Source organism: Ambystoma mexicanum, chromosome 6q, assembly GCF_040938575.1.
Source record: "Ambystoma mexicanum isolate Mex_15411 chromosome 6q, UKY_AmexF1_1, whole genome shotgun sequence".
Taxonomy (NCBI): Eukaryota; Metazoa; Chordata; class Amphibia; order Caudata; family Ambystomatidae; genus Ambystoma; species Ambystoma mexicanum.
Genome location: NC_090937.1, coordinates 313,225,829 through 313,246,430, shown reverse-complemented (window position 1 = coordinate 313,246,430; position 20,602 = coordinate 313,225,829). Strand labels below are relative to the sequence as shown.

General features: G+C 47.7%; 1 protein-coding gene across 3 annotated transcripts in view; it reads right to left on the bottom strand.

Annotated features, from left to right (window-relative positions):
* The window catches only part of PLPPR1 (phospholipid phosphatase related 1), an 863,412-nt gene that overhangs the window by 199,188 nt on the left and 643,622 nt on the right, over positions 1-20,602 (bottom strand). For all 3 annotated transcript variants that reach the window (XM_069630811.1, XM_069630812.1, XM_069630813.1), the window contains one exon: positions 1,675-1,807. In XM_069630811.1, the coding sequence (XP_069486912.1) occupies positions 1,675-1,807 (133 nt within the window). The remainder of the gene's footprint in view (positions 1-1,674; positions 1,808-20,602) is intronic.

The following is a 20,602-nucleotide window of genomic DNA, read 5'->3' as shown; positions in this document are numbered from 1 at the left end:
GCATGGTTGAGGAGTGTCACAGTTTCATTGGAGTCTAAGGTTTGGTATACTATTGGTCATTTTCTTAAGGTCATGGGCAGGGGCGGACTGGGACAGCGGGCAAGGTGTCAATTGCCCCGCAAATTGGCTGGACTGTTGCTTCGTAGGCCAAAGCTACAACATGTAAAAAAAAATAACTGAAAACGATAATCCAACCTGCCTCAAAGAAACCTAGTGCTTAATGGCCTGCTTGGCTTCTGCATAGATGGCGTGAGACACTCATCTTGATTTCAGCAATATTGCTAGTGTACCGCGGCCTCCAGAATGAGTGAGTGAGATGGAGAAGAGCCTAGGGAACAGGCACATGGTTATACTGCAAGGAGCCATTGTATGCATTTAAATGGCAGGTTCTGTGACCCAGGATGGTAATGATAGCACACTGCGACCAATGAACCATTTTTCTCTTACAATCCTCAGCAGTTTATCATGACTCCTACTTGCCAAGGAAGTTATGGCCCATATCTTATTCAAGTTCATCCTCAGCTCAATTCTGTAAAAAGTCTTCCCCTGTACTCTGGTAAACTTTTTGATAACTGGTGAGCTCATTGCAAAGAGATAGCACCCATCGATGTTACTGTATGCTGCTCAAAGAAATGCCTATTGACCAATTTATGGCATTTACTTTTCTGCACAGTTGAACACGCACAGAAAGCTGTACAATTCAGATATCATTCAGTAGAAGATTACAAACTAAAGGGGCCATGCAAAGTTGGGCAGATTTATTTTTAATCATATACGACTGGAGAATGTTACCACCTCTGCTGTGGATATTTTTGAAAGTCTGTCCAATATAGAGTTTATCACCAGTGAAGGTTGTACTTCTGGAATAACTCTAGAGGTATTTTAGAAATACCACCTCTGCCGACGGTAACATAAAAATAAATTGTATACTTTTTTCAGCCATTTCCACCTTCAATGTGAAGGTTTGTACAGTAGTGGCACATACCACCATTGTACATTTTTAGTATGAAAAGTGGTGTGGCCACTCTAGGTTGCAGGTGAGGCAAACAGCAAATTCCTGCACACACTGCGATTTGTGATTGGTTATTGCTGGGTGGCCATCCTGTTGTTGATAGGTTGGGACATGGAAACTGCAATTCAGTAGTTTGATGTTTTAAACGGACCAATAACTGACAAATAAGATGTGCCTTTTTGGGAACCTGGTGACATTTGACATTTGATAACGCATTTCAGAATATTCACACAAATACATATGTTTAGAAATAGAAGAAGAACAATCAAACATATGGCTGCAGACGTTAGTGCAGCAACTGGTTAGAAATGTATTTACTCCTCTATCCGCCTGCTATACTCTTTTGTGTACCTTTTGGACATTCCTTGAACTTATACCCTGCTCCCTATTCCCTGTTGGTCTCTTACTCTGATCTTAATGCACCAAAACCTGTGAATGGTCAATTTATTGTTCCCTCTGTTCCTCCTTTGTAATGAGTGACCTGCAACCCACCTAATATTAGGGAAAGGAATATTGGCAATCAAACTGACAGAAAGCCCACATTTTAGTGATGCATGTGTACTAGAATTTCTTCAAATTGCACAATGCAAGGCCAGGGTCAAAGAACTATACACACACATCACAGATGTCAAGGAGAACATGTTAGCCCAATTGCCCTTTACCTATGAATCGAATGATTCTTCGCAGCAGTGGGTTTAGGTAGCAGCAATCTCCCGTCACAATCATTTTCTCTTGTGCAATCAGGTTTTCTCTGGTTGATTTTATGAAATACATGGATATCTCACCAATAAAAATCTGAAAGGTAAAAACAAAATTGTATCCAAGTTAATGCACCTTTCAGGAAGCCTGTATATCAAGCACTTACTGATCGTGAGTAGAACATATAAACACTTGGGGAGGCTGAATTTCACAAATTAGTCAACTGGCCTAGACTTCTCATTTGCTCTTGACATTTTTGACAGGTCAGATTGGAAGCCTCAGGCCTGAGTGGTGACCAATTAGGGGTGAATTAATTGTTAGTTGTGCATCAAGTGTGGGGCTCTTGTCTACTCTTCAACCAATGAGCTAACAGAATTCATCATAAACTCACACCCTTCATTCACACCCGGGAAATGGCACTCAGCCAATCAAGTGGCTGGAAATACTAGGCACCCTCCATAGCAATTGAAGAGGGACTTAATCCCTTTTCTATTTACTATGGGGGCATCCAGGTTTTTTCTCAACGGGAGATTGGGCAATATGTGTGCAGCTTGTCTCTGCTAAAAAAAAAAAACAAATTTCAAATATTTTCATTTGGATGAAGCCCCAGGTGCAAATAGCTATCACCCCCATGTGGGGGAGTGTACAGGACTGGTAATGGCCCTGAGCCAGCGCTGACGCCCATATGCCCAGATGCAGGGTGATAGCTTTATTCAGCAGTCTCATTAGAGAGGACAAGGACGTAATCATAGCCCACATGATCCCGTCCCTGGCATTGTCCCACCAGTGCATGGAAATAAAGCACTTTTTAGGGGTCTTTTTTGACAATGATGCTTTATCTCTGGTCTGTAGGTGTGCCCACTTACATGCACTTACACTTCACATGTAGTGTGCTTACATTGTGCTTGTATTCGGAAGAATGATTGATCATTGAAATGTGCTTTGCCCGCTTTTATTTGTTTTGCTGTTCAAGACATTAGGCATCATTACGGGTCCGGAGGGAACCGTGCCAGTGATACTGGCGGATTGCAGCCGGACCCGTAATGATTTACCGGTGCCTGACTTCCCGGAAAGTCATGCGCCGGTAAATTGTAAGTTCCCATTCCATAGCTGGTGTGAGGACCACGAAAGCACCGGCAATGTTAATAACGGTGCCGGTGCTTCCGTGAAAGCTCAGCGGGCGGGTGAGTTGTAGTGTGCCAGTCTGGAAACAACGGTGCCGGTAAGCTTATCGGCACCGTTGTTTCCGGACCCGCACACTTATAATAAGGCCCATTCACTGTTGATCTTTCGCTTGCTCTTCCCAATATATTGTAGGTTCAGGGATATTTTCCTCTTTGAAAATTCGATTCATCGTGACTGATAAGAAAACATCTTTAACTGAAGCGCTTAATAGTCTGGGTAATTGTCAATCCGATTACAGTAATTGCATTGTTACAATTGAAGCAGTTGAAATATTTAAATAAAGAAGGTCCTGGATATGTATCTCATCCATCTCCCTTTAAAAAAAACACATCTGGAAATCCATCAACCTCATGTAAGTAAAGTGTTTGCGTTTATTAGACTTCAATGAGAATCTGAATCATGGGCATGCACACGTAATGACACTGCGGCTAATTTATTTGGAAGAATGTTCAGAATATCAACAAAACACATTCGCTTATATAAAGTTTTACCATGGCACACAACACTGTACAGGTATCTATTTATACTTTGTAGTAAAATACAGGGTAAAACAAAATCTACATACATGCACATAAATTCGACAAATAGCAAGTCCGTAAAACTGATTGCATAAAACCATCACCAACATGATGGATTACCCACCAAACATGGAATAACTTTCTCCAAACTTTCTGAAGTTACAGGTCACTATTTTAGATAAAACAACTTTACATGGACGCAATGAGGCACGATTTCTTCATACAGGCAACTCAACCCCGAAAAAAAAAACATTGACTCGATCTGGAAGCTTAAATACTCGACTGGGGACATGCCAGAAACCGAACATATTGAATAGTGTAAATGTACATATTACACTAGTGAACTAGGATTTTTGGAATGTTTCTATTCTGCTTTATGTTGCTGCTTAAGGTCAGTAGAGACTTATGTTCAATCCTTATGTGGTTTGTCAGGATTGTTAGTCTATGGCGGGCCTATTTCGAGTATATCTGTGGCTTAATAACAACCTCATAGGCTTCTTCTCCTCTTGGCACAGCCAGGATATGCACATGTTTTTCTGAGACTTGCCTCTTGACTTTGGCAGGAAACACAAATATGATACAGAGACTTCTGCTGCCTCCAGGGTCGGACTGCGGCATAAAATTGTCTCAGGCACCAATGAAATAGTGGCCCATAGTTGCAATGGCAATTCATTCCTTTTGTGACAGACTGTTTGAGTAGTAGCCCTGGTGGAGGTTTTAATTAAATGTGATGCAAATTGTGCTTTTCATTATTACTGGTCAAAACCACTAGCCGCATGGTGAAGTAACTTATCATACTGGTCCACATGGGCCAAACAAGTGGCCCACTTTGACCCAAAAAACGGGCCCACACTAGCATTTTGCATTTTTGGGTCAGGCATCGCCCTGTTTCCCTATAGGCTAGTCCAAGCCTGCTTGCCTCTTGACTGCTCCTGCCTCTTGACTTTTTCACATAGTATTTTTGAACTTGTTAGGACACACGAACATTTCACATAGGTTTATACTGCTTCTTTGCCAAGTCAGGATATATAAATGCTTCACAGAGGCCTCTACTGCCTTTTGGCTTTGTTGGGATGCACAAACATGTTCTGAGAGGCTTCCCATACCTCTTGGCTTTGTTAGCAAGCACAAGCGTTTTCTCGGAAGAGACTTGCTATGCCTCTTGATTTTGTCTTAATACAAGAGCACAATCGTCAGGATACACAAACACTTTACAAAGTCATCTTCTGTCTCTTGCTTTGTCAGGATACATTCGAGCTTTCTCAGAACAGTCTCCTGCCTTTTGACTTTGTCAGGACTCAGGAGGATTTCACAGCAGCAGCCTGGCAGGGTAGAGTTTTCAGACTGGCTTAATGAGGTTACTTCAGCTTGCCCAATTCAGCATGGGCAGGTTATTTTCAGGGTTGAGCTTTCCCAAGTAGAGTGAACTGCGAGTTCTCAATCACTCTACCTACCCTTCACAGTGCTATTTATTTATTTTATTTTCATTTATTTATTTTGACATGTGTAGAGCGTGCCAAACCCAAGGGCATATGTGTGCTGGTTACATAATAGACATTACATAACAGACATAGATACACTAGATACAGATGGTAAGTTCAGTCATAGCCGGGATAGGTCAGGTGGCTCAGCCTTTACCTACATGAGATAAGCCATGCAAGGTAAGGGGAAGAGTCCTAACCTTGTGATCTAAGGGTCTTGCATGAAGAGCCATGTTTTGAGGATCTTGTGGAAGGAACAGTAGGAGGAATCTGGTTTTAGTGCCAAAGGGAGGGCATTCCAGTGTTTAGCAGCCACGACTGGGAAGCTGCGGCCTCCTACTTTGTACGTTGGAATTTGGGTATAGTCAGGAGGTGTGAGTGTGCGGTCCAGGTGTGTCTCTTGGATTGGGATTTCGTGAATTTGTTAGAGAGGTATTTAGGGCCATTGTTTGCTAGACATTTATTTGTGAGTGATGGAGAGGGTTTTGAATATGATGCAGTCTCGAACCGGCAACCAGTGGGCATTTTGTCTGGCCGATGGTATGTGCTCCTTTTTAGGAATATTCAATGCCACTCTTATGGCGTTATTCTGAATTATTAGCAATTTTTTGATGTTGCGCACGGTTGAACCAGCGAATAAGGTGTTACAGTAATCTAGTGTAGACAGGATAAGTGCTCTAGCTTACGTGATGCAGCTTTCAGGAGTCAGGAATGGTCTGCAGGTGTTAATGAGTTTAGTGGTCTAGGCCTCCACAGAGGCAGTTGCACTAACCTGTCTTTTTAAAGAGAGAGAGAGGAGTCCAGGTAGACCCCTGGAGATTTTACTTCCTTCATGACAGGGATGGAATTCCCGTCTATGGCAAAGGATTTGTAATCATCATCCAGTTTGTTAAAGCGAGTTTGGGTCCCCACCAGGATCAACTCAGTTTTTTCATCATTTAGGCAGAGTTCATGTTGCGACATCCAAGCTTGGATGGTTTGGTAGGTTTTGTTAAGGGCATTGGTGTCAGTGTTGTAGTTCCCAGAGCTAGGGAGGAGGATCTGGGTGTTGTCTGCATAGTTGGTGTAGGAGACGCCTTGTGCATCCAAGAGGTCAAAGAGGGGATTTGTAAAGATGTTGTAAAGTGTTGGTAAGATGTAGGACCCTTGGGGAACACCGCACAGCACTTGCAGCTGCTGAGTTCGAGAAGACCATCATAGTGCGGTTGGATAAGAAGGATTCAATCCATGCTATAGCTTTTGTAGTGAAGTGGGTTGCTGATGAGAGGTGTTGGCATAAGTTGTTGTGGTTCACTAGATCGAACCCTGCTGAGAGATTGAGCAGGAGGAGGATGGCTAGATTCCCATTGCTGATGATCTCGTCCATTTCAATTCTAAGAGCGCTCACTCCATTCCGTGTCCTGGGTGGAAACCAGATTGGCATAGGCCGAGCAGGTTGTTTGATTCGAGATATTTCTGTATTTGCAGATATGCTGCTCTGTCTACAATTTTGAATAGGAAAGGTACAGTATATATAGGAATATTAGGGTCTAGTGTGGGGATTTTTTAGGAGCGGGAGTACCCAGGCATCTTTTAGGTTATTGGGGATGGTGCCAACTGCTCACTGTGCTCGGAGAGGCACAGCTTCACCTCACTGATGAGGCCCTACAAGGCTGAAACACGTGTTTGGGGTTGCTGTTGGGACTCTTGTTCAGCTAGGAATTGCCATAGCATTTCGGTGCTGGACTGCCCATGTGGGCAGGACAAAGACTGATATGCAAATGGATTTTTCCCATCTGTGAAAGGTACAGCGAGCAAAAAGTGCGTGCTGCAAACTCTCATCTCAGAACAGGTTATCATGCCATGTTCTTTCTGGAGAGGAACGCCTGTTACCTTTTTTTGAAATATTTGCAAGGAACTTAGAGTTGGTCACCCTGAGTTACCTGGGGGCAACCAGACGTGGACTCCCTGCTCACTGTGCTTAGAGAGGCACAGCTTCACCTCACTGATGAGGACCAACAAGGCTGAAACATGTGTATGTGGTTGCTGTTGGTACTCTTGTTCAGAGAGGAATTGCCATAGCATTTCGGTGCTAGACTGCCCATGTGGGTGGGACAAAGACTGATATGCAAATGGTTATTTCCCATCTGTGAAAGGTACACTGAGCAAAAAGCATGTGCTGCAAACTCTCATCTCAGAACATGTTGTCATGCCATTTTCTTTCTGGGGAGGAGCGCCTGGTACCTTTTTTTGAAATATTTGCAAGGAACTTGGGGTTGGTCACCCTGAGTTTCCTGGGGGCAACCAGACATGGACTCCCTGCTCACTGTGCTCAGAGAGGCACAGCTTCACCTCACTGATGAGGCCCAACATGGATGAAACACATGTATGGGATTTCTGTTGGTACTCTTGTTCAGAGAGGAATTGCCACAGCATTTCGGTGCTGGACTGCCCATGTGGGCAGGACAAAGACTGATATGCAAATAGATATTTCCCATCTGTGAAAGGTACAGTGAGCAAAAAGTGCGTGCTGCAAACTCTCATCTCAGAACCGGTTATCATGCCATGTTCTTTTTGGAGAGGAGCACCTGCTACCTTTTTTTGAAATATTTGCAAGGAACTGGGGGTTGGTCACCCTGAGCTACCTGGGGGCAACCAGCCGTGGACTCTCTGCTCACTGTGCTCAGAGAGGCACAGCTTCACCTCACTGATGAGGCCCAACAAGGCTGAAACACGTGTATGGGGTTGCTTTTGGTACTCTTGTTCAGAGAGGAATTGTCATAGTATTTCGGTGCTGGACTGCCCAGCTGGGCGGGACAAAGACTGATATGCAAATGGATTTTCCCCATCTGTGAAAGGTACAGTGAGCAAAAAGCGTGTGCTGCAAACTCTTATCTCAGAACTGGTTATCATGCCATGTTCTTTCTGGAGAGGAGCGCCTGCTACCTTTTTTTGAAACCAAGTGCGAAGGAGTTTTTAATGAGTGAAGTGATGAAGGCAGCAAATTCTGCTACACAGTCTTTAATGAAAGGCGCTGGGCATATGTCTCCTTGGCATCTCGAAGGCTTCAGGCCTTTGATGATTTTGGTGACTTCTAGTATGGATACAGGTCAGAATTCAAATTGGTTGAGGGGTTGGTGTGGCTGGGTGATGAGTGGAGTATCTGGTAAGAGTAGTTTGGAGTTTTGTAGGCAATTTTGTTTTGGAGTTGGAGGAGTTATCCAGTAATGCCTTTTGGATGTTCTTGCACCAGGTGATGTCTTTGAGACATCTGTCCTGGGGGGTGGGGAGGGTGACTGTGGATTCGAGTTCTTGTGGGGTGGCAAATAGCTCTTTGGAAGCAGTTTTTGCTTTTGCTATTTGTTCATTGTAGGACATGCTTTTGTCTTGAAGGATAGCTTGTTTATACGTTTTAGCCGAGGATATTAATTGGGTTTTGTTGGCATCTGATGGCGTCGTTTTCCACAGGGTCTCTGCAGCTCTCTTGGTGGAGCGTAAAGCTTTGAGGTTGGGGGTGTACCAGGAATTCAGATGAGCTACTGGTTTAGGTTTGCATATGCTCAGTGAAACTACCTTGTCTATGGCTATAAGGAGTGTTTGTTTGTAGAGCTCTACCATTTGGTTAGAGTCACAGACTGAATGTTGATGGTCCATGCTGGGGAGCAACAGTGGGAGCATGTTCTTTGGTGTGATATTGTGGGTATTTCTTGACCGCGAGATTGAGGCCAAGTTGGTTGGTGTATATTTGGGGATGGAGAATGTGATGACGTGATTGGAACAGGGGCACGGGGTATTCTCAATGATGTTGGTCTTGCCGTTCATATCTACCAGCCCGTCTAGAGTGCAACCTTTGTTGTGTGTACGACAGGTGATGCGCTGTCTGAATCCTAAAGATTCTATCATGTTGGCTACGGTCTGGGCGTTATCATCAGCGGGGACGTTAAGACCTAGATTGATATCGCCCATTAGGATGATTCTAGAGGATGGTTTGGTGTTGTTGCAGAGGAGACGTGTGATGTCTTCATCGAATGTGAGTAGGGGGCCTGGTGGCCTGTAGTTAATGTGAATAGTTAGAGCAGCAGTTTTAGAGAGAGATCATTTGATTGAGAGAAGTTCGCCAGACTGGAAAGTTTGGTTGAGTAGTTCTCTAATGGCTATGTGCGTCTTGGCAATGAGCGCCATGCCTTCAACTTCGGCTAGGAGTCTGTCTTTTCTGTAGATGGTGTAATGATCTGGGATGGCGAGGGAGAGAGATGGGCCTGAAGCTGCATGCAGCCATGTTTCAGTGATGGCTAGAAGGTCTAGATTGTTGGATCTGATGAGATCAGAGATATCAAGGGCATGAGCTGGGAGAGATCTAACATTGATCAGAGCTCCTTAGATGTTCACTATGTGCTCTGGTGTGCATGGGTCATGCGGGGGTCATGCAGAATAGTGGCAATAGGTTCAGCTATACACTGGTCAGGCGGAGTATTGACAGAGGTTACAGATGTGCATGGGTCATGCAAAATAGTGGCAATAGGCTCATACACAGTATTAGCAGTAGGCACAGATATGCATGGGTTATGCAGAGTGATGACAAAAGGCTCATGCAAAGTAGTGGCAGTAGGCAATGATATGCATGGGTCATGCAAAGTGGTAGCAATAGGCTCATGCAAAGTAGTGGCAGTAGGCACAGATATGCATGGGTCATGTAAAGTAGTGGCAATAGGCTCAAACAAAGTAGCGTCCGCAGGGCACATGTATGCATGTGTCATGCAGAGTGGTGGCAACAGGCTCATGCAAAGTAGAGGCAGTAGGCACAGGTATGCATGGGTCATGTTAGGTAGTGGCAATAGGCTCGTACAAAGTAGTGGCAGTAGGCACAGAAATGCACGAGTCATGTAAAGTAGTGGCAATATGCTCAAACAAAGTAGTGTCAGCAGGGCACATGGGTCATGCAGAGTGGTGGCAATAGGCTCATACAAAGAAGTGGCAGTAGGCACAGATATGCATGGGTCATGCAGAGTGGTGGCAATAGACTCATAGAAAGTAATGGCAATAGGCTCAAACAAAGTAGTGGAAATAGGCTCAGGCATACATGGGTCATCCGGATTATTGCCATTCATTGGAAAGTGATTGAGCCTGTGTGCTAGGGGTGAGCAAGGCATGCTCTATTTGTACACTTCTGGCTCAGTCCCCCGATTGGTAAGGCATTTCCAGCCATTTTTCGTTGGTTTCACATTCGTTTTGTTGCTTTCAAGTTCAGCCCCCTTCCCAGGATCCTAAAAATGTCCTCCATTGATCCATACTTGCTTTGATTGAACTCATAAAAGCCTCAGTGGCCCTTTTGGAGTCCAGTTGTGTGTGTAAACTTTATTCTTAGTCTGTGTTTCATCTCGCTTGCCACCGATTTGGGAATAGCTGATGAGAGCTTTAGCTCTTTGTTTCTGAAAACGTGCTCGTTTACAAGTATCCCCGCTAATGTATCGTTGGCATACATCAGCGGAGGAGACTTTCACCAGTATTCATAAATTGTTTCTAAAGATCCCTTTCATCAAACAAACACCGACACTATGAATCCCACTGACAAACGTTGCACACATTACAAAAACGCCTAGAAAAAAATATTCAAAAGTGTCTCGAGTATGAAAAAGAACTGCAAATAATGTAGCAATTATTAACAATGCAGTGCATTAAAAGGAAATGCCTCTGCCATATGCCCACGTCCATTAAAACATATTCGATTGCAACGAGCAATACTTACAGGGCAATTCGGGTAATGTTCTGGCCACTTCATGTTCAATCTGATTCTTCATGGGAATAAACAAAATAGCCAAACATCTTGTTACGGGTGGCTGCCCCTTTAAGGCAGCCACTGTGAGGGAAACGTCACTGAAGGAAGTGACGGGGAAAAAGGAGGAAGTGCCGAGATTTCGGCAGTTAATGTATGTACCTAATAAAGGACGGTATGTAATACACACGCTGGTGTCCTTGTATGCTTTCCGGGCTACCCAGCCCACAACAACTGGCGATGAGGTGCGTCCCCACCAGCGGTCCTCCTTATGCACACACCGGTGATCCCACGGCATGTGTCTGCCCACGGACGCCAGTGATCCCACTGGCCCACGGTCCTCCGCTACTTCAGCCGGCAGCACGCCCAGAGAGAACACTACACAGTGACGCACCTGGACTTCTTCATCTCCAGACACGTGCGATCCCACCATGTGTGGGATCCTCCTCTCCAAGTACACGTGCAATCCTGCCGTGTTGACACGTGCGATCATGCCGTGTCAGGATTCCTCTGTCTTCAAAGACACGCACGATCCCACCATGTCAAGCTTCCTGCAACTGCCCACCTGAGGAAAAAAAAATAAAAATTGATTTCTTCCTTTCTCTACATCATCATCCATCATCATCCTCGTCCCAGTATTCCCTTGGGACTCGAAAAAAAGAAGAAAAAAAACAGGGGTGATTCCCGCCACCGGCCAGCATCTGAAAGCACCCTCAAAGGGAATATCTGAGCTGAACAACCAGCCATCATCAGAAAGGGGCCCCAGGCTCAGCCCCTGACCAAAGGGGCACAACAAGAATAAGCTCCACACACGCCACCCAGATTACACCGGCTCATCCACCAGCTAAAACAAACCAACACCAAACCCTCCACAAAAGAAGTGCTGTGCTAGGCACCAACTGACCAAACGATGAGTAGATCGGCTGACCAAGCAACCTCCAGCTCCCAACAAGCTCCAACAGTCACGAGGTTCACTGCCACAGCATGGCGCATGCCTCCTCCCTTCTCCATGACCCCACAAGCCGACAAAGGAGCAAGGTGGGTGGAATGGCTCGTGGATTTCAACAACTTCATAGATGCCGCAGGAGAAGAAACCTCCCCACGCCTGCGCAACATGTTTATTAACACGGCGGGGATCAAGATAAAGACACTAATCTAAACTATTCCACCACCAGAAATCACTGACTTTGCAAGCCTGATCACAGCATTAAACAAACGTCTCACCATTGCCCCCAACAGGGATTATGAAAGATATGTCTTCAACCAGTGAACGCAGTGCAGCGACGAAACGGTGGACAAGTTCATCACAAGGCTCTGAGTCAAAGATGCGCATTGCCAATTTGACGCATTCTCACTAGATGAAGCAATTCGACTCAGAGTGATCGAGGGGTGTGTGTCAACAGCACTACAGAAACAACTTCTCAAAAAACCTGTCACCATTGAGGAAGTGAGTGAGATGGCAAGAATATTAGAGAGAGTGGAGAAACAAGCCACACACATGACAAGAAACGCAGTCAAAAAACAGGACAAAAGTGACATTATAGCAGCGATCCATGCAGGCAACCTCAAGGGCAATGAAAGAAGTGGCAACCAGAACAGCACATCGACCCCACGAATGCAAAGACAATATTACAGATGTGAGATGGCGTTTCCATGCGCCGGATCGTGCCCCGTTCTCTCACAAAAGTGTGGCAACTGTGGCAGGGATGGACACTTTCAGTGTGTGTGCAGGGAAGGAAACCGTTTCCCACACCATGCATGGGTGCAGCTTCGCAAGACAGAACAGTCCAAAGAATATTTCCGAATTAGTCTCACCAGTCATGCCCCTACCAGCAAGGGCTGAGAAGGTACGTGCGAGTGGTGGAAGACATATACCCTGAGGATGACAGTCCAGAACATGCGACACAGGAACCAAACACGCCACTGCGTGATGAGTATGACGGCCCACCGCCAGTGCAACAAGGACTTCCGCTCGGAACACAAGGAAACCTTGATTATGAAGGTGACCACTATGATCTGTATGCCCAAGATGAGTTCGTAAATCTCATTATGGACGAGGAAGAAGCACAGGAGGCACCCAGAATACAGATAGACATCTGCAACAAACAATGTTGTTTTCTGATTGACCCGGGAGCAACGGAGAACATGATGGGTGATAAAGAATTCCAACTACTGCACAGCAAACTCACACTAAACCCAACAACCTCTAAGATATATCAATGGGGACCAGACGCCCCTTTACAGAGTGTAGGCTCATTTAGAAGACGACTCGCATTTGGTGACAAGTCTACCAACACCGTCATTCACGTCATCAGGAGCCCCACCAAAGGGCGATGTTTGCTGAGCTACAAAACGGCATCATGTCTAGGGTTTATCAACATACCTGTCCAAGACAGTGATGTCATCGAGTCGTCAGAGCCCCAAATCAGTAAACAAGGACAAGTATACAACATGGACCTGGAATCTCCCGGCACCACCACTGTGATGCTGGAAATGCATCAGAGGGACAGGGCCTCTGAATCCTTGTCCTTTTCTGCCTTTTATCGTGTGTTCTGTTATGTTTTCTGCCCAGGAGTCCATTTGCGACTCCTGGCAGTGCAGCTCTCTCTTTTGGTTTGGTGAACAGACCCATGGGATACCCTTATGGCACCCCTGGGTAGGGGTACAACCCTGTGCCCCTAGTGTATGTTTTTGGGCACCTGTGGGTGGCCCACAGAGCAGGGTATGGGCTGGTGGCAGCTCCATGCTGAATTGGACAGGTGCTCTGGGTGTCCTCCATTTTGGGATACCCAGGCCCTGCCAGTGGGATCAGTTGATTCCTGATAGAAAACAAGATGGCCCCTGTGGCCTCTTGCTTTCTATGGCCTGTTGTCTTGTTTTTCCCAAAGTCCTGGGAAGCCCTGACTCTGTACCTTCCCCCTGACTGGCTGTTGGGTGGAAGTTCCATATATGGTGTTGTTGTGAAGGCCCAGCTAGACTGACTGGAGCCTTCCCTTTGACTGTATGTTGTGGGTACCTCCTGTGGGTGGGACCTGGGTGAATGGAGTGTGTGACCAATATACACTTCTTGTTGTGGTTGTCTGGTTTCTGGCATGTGAGACAAAGACTGAGACAGCCCTGCCCGAAACTGGCCTGAATGCAGTGTGTAGTGTTGAATGGCTGGGTACTTGTCCCAATCCACATTCCTTGTTGTGAGTGTCTGAAAGGGAGGAGTGTGGCCTGAATGCACTGTGTGCCTGATTGGCTGACTGACTGCATGAATGCCCTTCTGTGTGATTGGCTGCTGTGTGTGTGCCAGCAGTGTGGATGAGAGACAGAATAGTATATCTGGGGACCTCTCACCACTGGAAATTGTTCAGGAACATTCAGGAACGTTCAGAAGCATTCAGAAGCTGAGTCTCCACTCAAGAGTAACTGGATTTGCTGATCCTCGACGTCCAGCTGGAAGAAGAAGACTTGCTGTGGCATTTGCTTCGACCGAAACTGAAGGTTGTCGAAATCGTCGAGGACTGACCCGAGAGAGGACCTGGCTAGGCGCCCTCTTCCCGTGCTCCGAGGGACCATCGAGCACCGCTGAATCTTCGCGGAAGCGCCCTGGAAGTCAGACCCTCGAAAGGCTGCCGACCCGAGACGGGACCGCCGAGGAGATCGAAGTGAAGCACCCGGACATCGACGCTGTCGAAGTCCATTGCCGTCGACCAGGGTTCGCAGGTCTGTGTAACCGCTGGAGGCCCGTCGAAGTTGTGTTGCCCAGCCGTGGGAACCACTTGACGCCGTGCCGCCGACGACCGGAGCCGTCCGCTCCTTGCCTAAGAACATTTGCCTTGAAGGACTCCCTCGTCCGCATCGTCGACCGCTTTGTCCCGCCGGAGAAAGTCGAGGACGACCAACGCGCCGAGGAGAATCCGCCGGTGGGTTTCCCGCCACCTCACGACCCCAAAGACTCGAGCGACTCGACGCCCTTGCTGGGCTTCCGTCTCTACAATCTTTGCGGTCCAGAACTATTGTCATCGAGGTGCCCCGCACACCTCCGCCTTGCAGGACGCCGACGCCCCGACGCCGACGAGCACCGCTCGGACGAAGCTGCCGCCTCTCTGACATCGTTCTACCTCGTTTGTCGACGGACGTTCGACGCCCCGTGCCTCCCGCTTGAAAGGGAAGGCATTCAAGAAGGGCCGTCGATTCCCCGTCGCCGAACCCCGAGGTCTTCGACGTTTCTCGACGCCACTCGACGATCCGTGACTCCTGCCTTAAAGGGGGTCATTCAAGAAGGATCTGTCGACGCCTCCTCGAAGAACTCGACTCCACCAGGTACATTGGGGGGGTAAAAACATTGCAGGAGAGAATAAGACTATTGAACAATATATGGACTGGGCTTGTGTTATATCTCTTTATTTTACAGGTTGCCCAGGTGGGGGAATCTCCACACAGAACTGTGTCCAGTAGCGAGGGCCAGTATTCTGCCTATTGTTTCAACCATCTTTTATCTCTCCCCTCTCTATTGCTGGTTTCCTTCTTATTGATCTGTGTGCCATTTTTACAGTATTGTGAATGCACTTTAATGAGGTCTAATATTAGTGGTACCACTTTAGAATTGTAGATATTTACCATTATTGATTTTCCTGAGCACAAAGTGCGTTATTGTGATAAGTGTACATAACCCTTGAATATTAATTATATAAAGACTGTGTTTTCAGTAATACAGTGTGTGGACATTCCTTTGTGGGGGCTTGGGGATACACTGTACTTAAGAACCAGCCTGCATCACCTCCTGAGAAGCTAGGCCTTGATTGCTCGCCCATTGCTACCATATTAGAGAATCTTGGCTGGGGTCCTCTGTGCCTCTCCTCTACCATATAGAGAGCAGAAGTACAGACCCCCCCACCAGTCTTTACAAAGTCTGGTGGCAGCGGTGGGATGCTTATGGTTTTAAGACTCAGTGTATAACCGTGCCACTTACAAAATATCCGCACTTTTGTTAGATTAAGGTTCGGGTGTGTTCCAAATAACTGCATTACAAGCAATGGAGTCCATTGCAAATGGTAAATTGACTCGGATGAGCTTAGAGGCTCTCCAGAGTGCTTGTGAAGCCAGGGAGTTAGACTTTGTGGATAAGTCTAGGGCTGAGCTGATAGCTGCCCTGGTGGACTACCAGACTGATGGTGAAACCCTTGATGAAGGGGGGGATGCAACCAGTGAGGACTCTGCCCCTGGGGTTGTCACTGAATCTGTTTCTGGGAATGCCACCATTCCTGCTGCCTCTGTTCCAAACCCCAGCAATTCCATGGAACTTGAGTTATTAAGGATGAAATTGGCCTTTGAATATCGCAAGTTGGAAATAGAAGCTGAGCTTAAGAAAGAGGAGCTGGCACAGCAAGTGGAACTCAAGAATAGGGATCTTGCGCTCAAAGAAAAGGACACTGAATGTCAGAGAATCCAGTTAGAGAAAGCTCGAGTGGAGACTTCAGCTAGACCAATTGAGAGTGGCAGGTCCCCAGCCACCAAGTTTATGAAAGATTTGGTTGGTGTGTTTGTGGAGGGTTCAGATATCCTCCAATGGATTGAAGCGTTTGAAATGGCTTGTGCAATTCATGATGTAGATAAAAGAGATTGGGCTAAGTGTTTGTTAAGCAGAGTGCCTCAAACTGGATATGACTGTATTCTGAAGCTGGGTGTGGAAGAAAGGGGTCAGTATGAGTGTATGAAGTCTGCTTTGATTGCCAAGTTTGGCAAGACACCTACCCAATACCTTAAAAGGTTCAGGGAATTTAAGAAAAGAGAGAATGTGTCTTGGGTTGACTGGGTGAGTACTGCGCACATGAACATGATGGGGTGGATTGATGGATACAAAGTGAAAACTTTTGTTGAGTTGTCCCACCTCTTGTTTTTTGAGCATTTTTCTGAAGCCTGTTCACCAGAGCTGCGTCAGTATGTGGCTGACCAGAACATTTTGGACCCCTTTAAGCTGGCTAGGTTGGCTGACAAGTGGGTCTCCCACCGGGTGTCCCCTAAGGACTCCAGTGGGAAGGACAAGGACAAAGAAAAGGGGGCCTCTCAGAAAGCTGAGGAGTCCCAAAAGCAGTCACAGTCGGGTAAACCAAAACCTTCCTCTCCTAAGACCCAAAAATCTAGTGGGGATAAGTCCTCTGTGGGTGGGAATAAGAGTAGTGGTCCACCTGCTGCAAAGCAGGTTCCCAGTGGTTCCAGTACCGTACCCCGCACTCCTGGCACTTGTTGGGATTGTGGGGCTCTGGATCACAAAAGGGGTGACCCCAAGTGTAAAGGTAAGGCACTTGGAGTACAGGCTGTCAGCCTGACCTACCCTTACCCCGTGTCTGAGGTGGAGGCCACTGTCCTCCCCTCCTCTACAGGAATCACATTTGGTGCTCCGGTAGAGATTTCCTTAGTGTCCCTTGGGGCCTGGGACCAGTACGCAGAAGTACTGGCAACTATCCCGCAGAACACCCGTAGGTTTTTGAGAAGTGTCCTCTTGAATGGCCAGCCTTCTACTGGTTTGAGAGACACTGGGGCAAGCATGACAGTGGTGGACAGGACCCTGCTCAAGCCAGAGGACTATGAAGGTGCTCCTCTGCAAACCACCAGGTTAGCTGGTGGGCCTCCCAAATTATCACCTGTAGCCTTAGTCACACTCATGATTGGCGACAAGACAGCGAAGCTTCCTGTCCTGGTTCAGGACAATGTCCCTGCTAACATTCTGTTAGGAAATGATCTAGTAGAGTTGGGGTTGATCTCGGATGGTCTTCCCATGACTGCTGCTGCAGTCACTAGGTCACAGGTGACACCGGGTCTGGCTGTGAGTCAGGTACCCGAGCCAAAGGCGAGGCCTAAGGCAAGAAGAAGGAAGACCAAGAAGACCACCTCTGTGGAGGGAGTACCTTCTCTTCCTGCTGTTCCGACAGCACCCATTGGGATCCATGCTCCGGATGGGCTGGGTCCAGTGGAAAACCCAAACTCAACTCCTGTGGGAGAAGATACAGAAGACTCTCCTGTGGGAGAGGTTCTCAACCCGGAGGAACATCCCGACCTTCAATGCTTGTTAGCTGAAGGGGGACCCTCCCGGGCAGACTTCTGTGAAGGACAGAGAGAGTGCCACTCTCTCGAGGGTCTGAGGAAACAGGCCCTGTCCCAGGCACAAGGTGAAGTGCCTAGGACATTCAAGATTTATTGGGAGGGTGAGCTCCTTGTTAGTGAGCCCACTAAGCCCGAACCTGGTGCCCGCAAGAGGTTGGTGGTACCCCAGGTTTACAGGCCCTTCCTACTGCAGTTGGCGCATGAGGTGCCCTTGGCTGGTCATCTTGGGACCAAGAAGACTAAGCAGAGGCTCTCTGCCCATTTCTACTGGCCACGGATGGGAGTAGAGGTGGAGTCCCACTGCAGGACCTGCCCAACTTGTCAGTTGTCTGGCAAGACTGGAGGCAGTGTCATTGCCCCACTACCGCTGTTGCCAGTGGTTGGCACACCATCTGAGAGGGTGGGCATCGACATTGTCGGTCCCCTTGACCCTCCCTCATGTCTCTTGCTAGCTTCCGGGCAAGAAGAGGATGAGAGTGAGCCCCTTCCTGATTTGCTGCATAGCAACCCTCAGGATGGCTCAGTGGAGGGAGTACAACTCTCTCCAGATTTGACAACAGAGCAGCAGAGGGCCTGCAGGGCTTTGCTCCAGCAGTATGCCTCTCTGTTTTCACTGACACCGGGCCTTACACCGTGGTGTAAGCACGAAATTGACACTGGTGACAGCGTGCCTGTCAAGAGCAGGAGCTATCGTATGTCGGATACCGTCAAAAACCACATCCAGGCTGAGGTCGCCAAGATGTTGGATCTGGGTGTTATTGAACCCTCAACCAGTCCCTGGTCCAGTCCAGTGGTCCTTGTCCCCAAGGCAAGTTCCCAGGCGGGTACCAAAGATTGGAGGTTCTGTGTGGACTACCGAGGAGTCAATGCCGTCACCAAAACTGACGCGCACCCATTGCCCAGGGCTGATGAGCTCGTGGACACCATAGGTGCTGCCAAGTTTGTGAGCACCTTTGACCTTACCTCAGGCTATTGGCAAATAGCTCTGACGGACCATGCCAAGGAAAAGACGGCTTTCTCAACACCTGAGGGACTCTACCAGTTTAGGGTCATGCCTTTTGGGTTGAAGAATGCCCCTGCCACCTTCCAGAGATTGGTCAACCATGCGCTCAGTGGGCTGGAAGCCTTTTGTGTGGCTTACTTAGACGACATTGCCGTCTACAGTTCCACCTGGGAAGAGCATTTGACACATCTGGATAAGGTGTTGCAGGCCTTGAAAAGGGCTAACCTCACTATCAAGGCCACCAAGTGCCAGATAGCTCAGGGGAAAGTTACCTATCTTGGTCATGAGGTAGGAGGGGGTCAAATCCAACCTCTCTCCAGTAAAGTACAGGATGTACAGAACTGGGAGACTCCCACTACTCAAACCCAGGTGAGAGCCTTTTTGGGCCTCACTGGGTACTATCGCAATTTCATGGCAGACTATGGAACCATAGCTGCACCCCTGACAGCGCTAACTTCGCCCAAACAGCCTAGGAAGGTTAATTGGACCGAAGACTGTCAGAGGGCCTTTGATGGCTTGAAAGAAAGTCTGTGTAGGGCACCTGTGTTGTGTGCGCCTGACTACAGCCGACCCTTTATCGTCCAGACGGATGCCTGCGACACCGGAATTGGAGCTGTCTTGTCCCAGTTAGATGACAAAGGGAGAGAACATCCTATCATATTCATCAGTAGACAACTCAAGGGTAGAGAACTTAGGTGGGCTACTGTTGAAAAGGAGTGTTTTAGCATAGTTTGGAGCCTTAGGCGTTTTAGGCCCTACCTTACGGGGTCTACCTTCAAGGTCCAAACAGATCATAAGCCCCTGAAGTGGCTTATGCAGATGAAGGGTGAGAATCCGAAATTGCTCAGGTGGTCCATTAGCCTGCAAGGGCTAGACTTCACCATAGAGCACAGACCAGGGAAGTGTCACGATAATGCGGATGGCCTTTCCAGAAGGTATGTTGACCGTCTGGATGAGGGTGTCTATCCCGTGGGAGATTAGACACCCTCCACCTCAGTCTGGGGGGGGCGACTGTGATGCTGGAAATGCATCAGAGGGACAGGGCCTCTGAATCCTTGTCCTTTTCTGCCTTTTATCGTGTGTTCTGTTATGTTTTCTGCCCAGGAGTCCATTTGCGACTCCTGGCAGTGCAGCTCTCTCTTTTGGTTTGGTGAACAGACCCATGGGATACCCTTATGGCACCCCTGGGTAGGGGTACAACCCTGTGCCCCTAGTGTATGTTTTTGGGCACCTGTGGGTGGCCCACAGAGCAGGGTATGGGCTGGTGGCAGCTCCATGCTGAATTGGACAGGTGCTCTGGGTGTCCTCCATTTTGGGATACCCAGGCCCTGCCAGTGGGATCAGTTGATTCCTGATAGAAAACAAGATGGCCCCTGTGGCCTCTTGCTTTCTATGGCCTGTTGTCTTGTTTTTCCCAAAGTCCTGGGAAGCCCTGACTCTGTACCTTCCCCCTGACTGGCTGTTGGGTGGAAGTTCCATATATGGTGTTGTTGTGAAGGCCCAGCTAGACTGACTGGAGCCTTCCCTTTGACTGTATGTTGTGGGTACCTCCTGTGGGTGGGACCTGGGTGAATGGAGTGTGTGACCAATATACACTTCTTGTTGTGGTTGTCTGGTTTCTGGCATGTGAGACAAAGACTGAGACAGCCCTGCCCGAAACTGGCCTGAATGCAGTGTGTAGTGTTGAATGGCTGGGTACTTGTCCCAATCCACATTCCTTGTTGTGAGTGTCTGAAAGGGAGGAGTGTGGCCTGAATGCACTGTGTGCCTGATTGGCTGACTGACTGCATGAATGCCCTTCTGTGTGATTGGCTGCTGTGTGTGTGCCAGCAGTGTGGATGAGAGACAGAATAGTATATC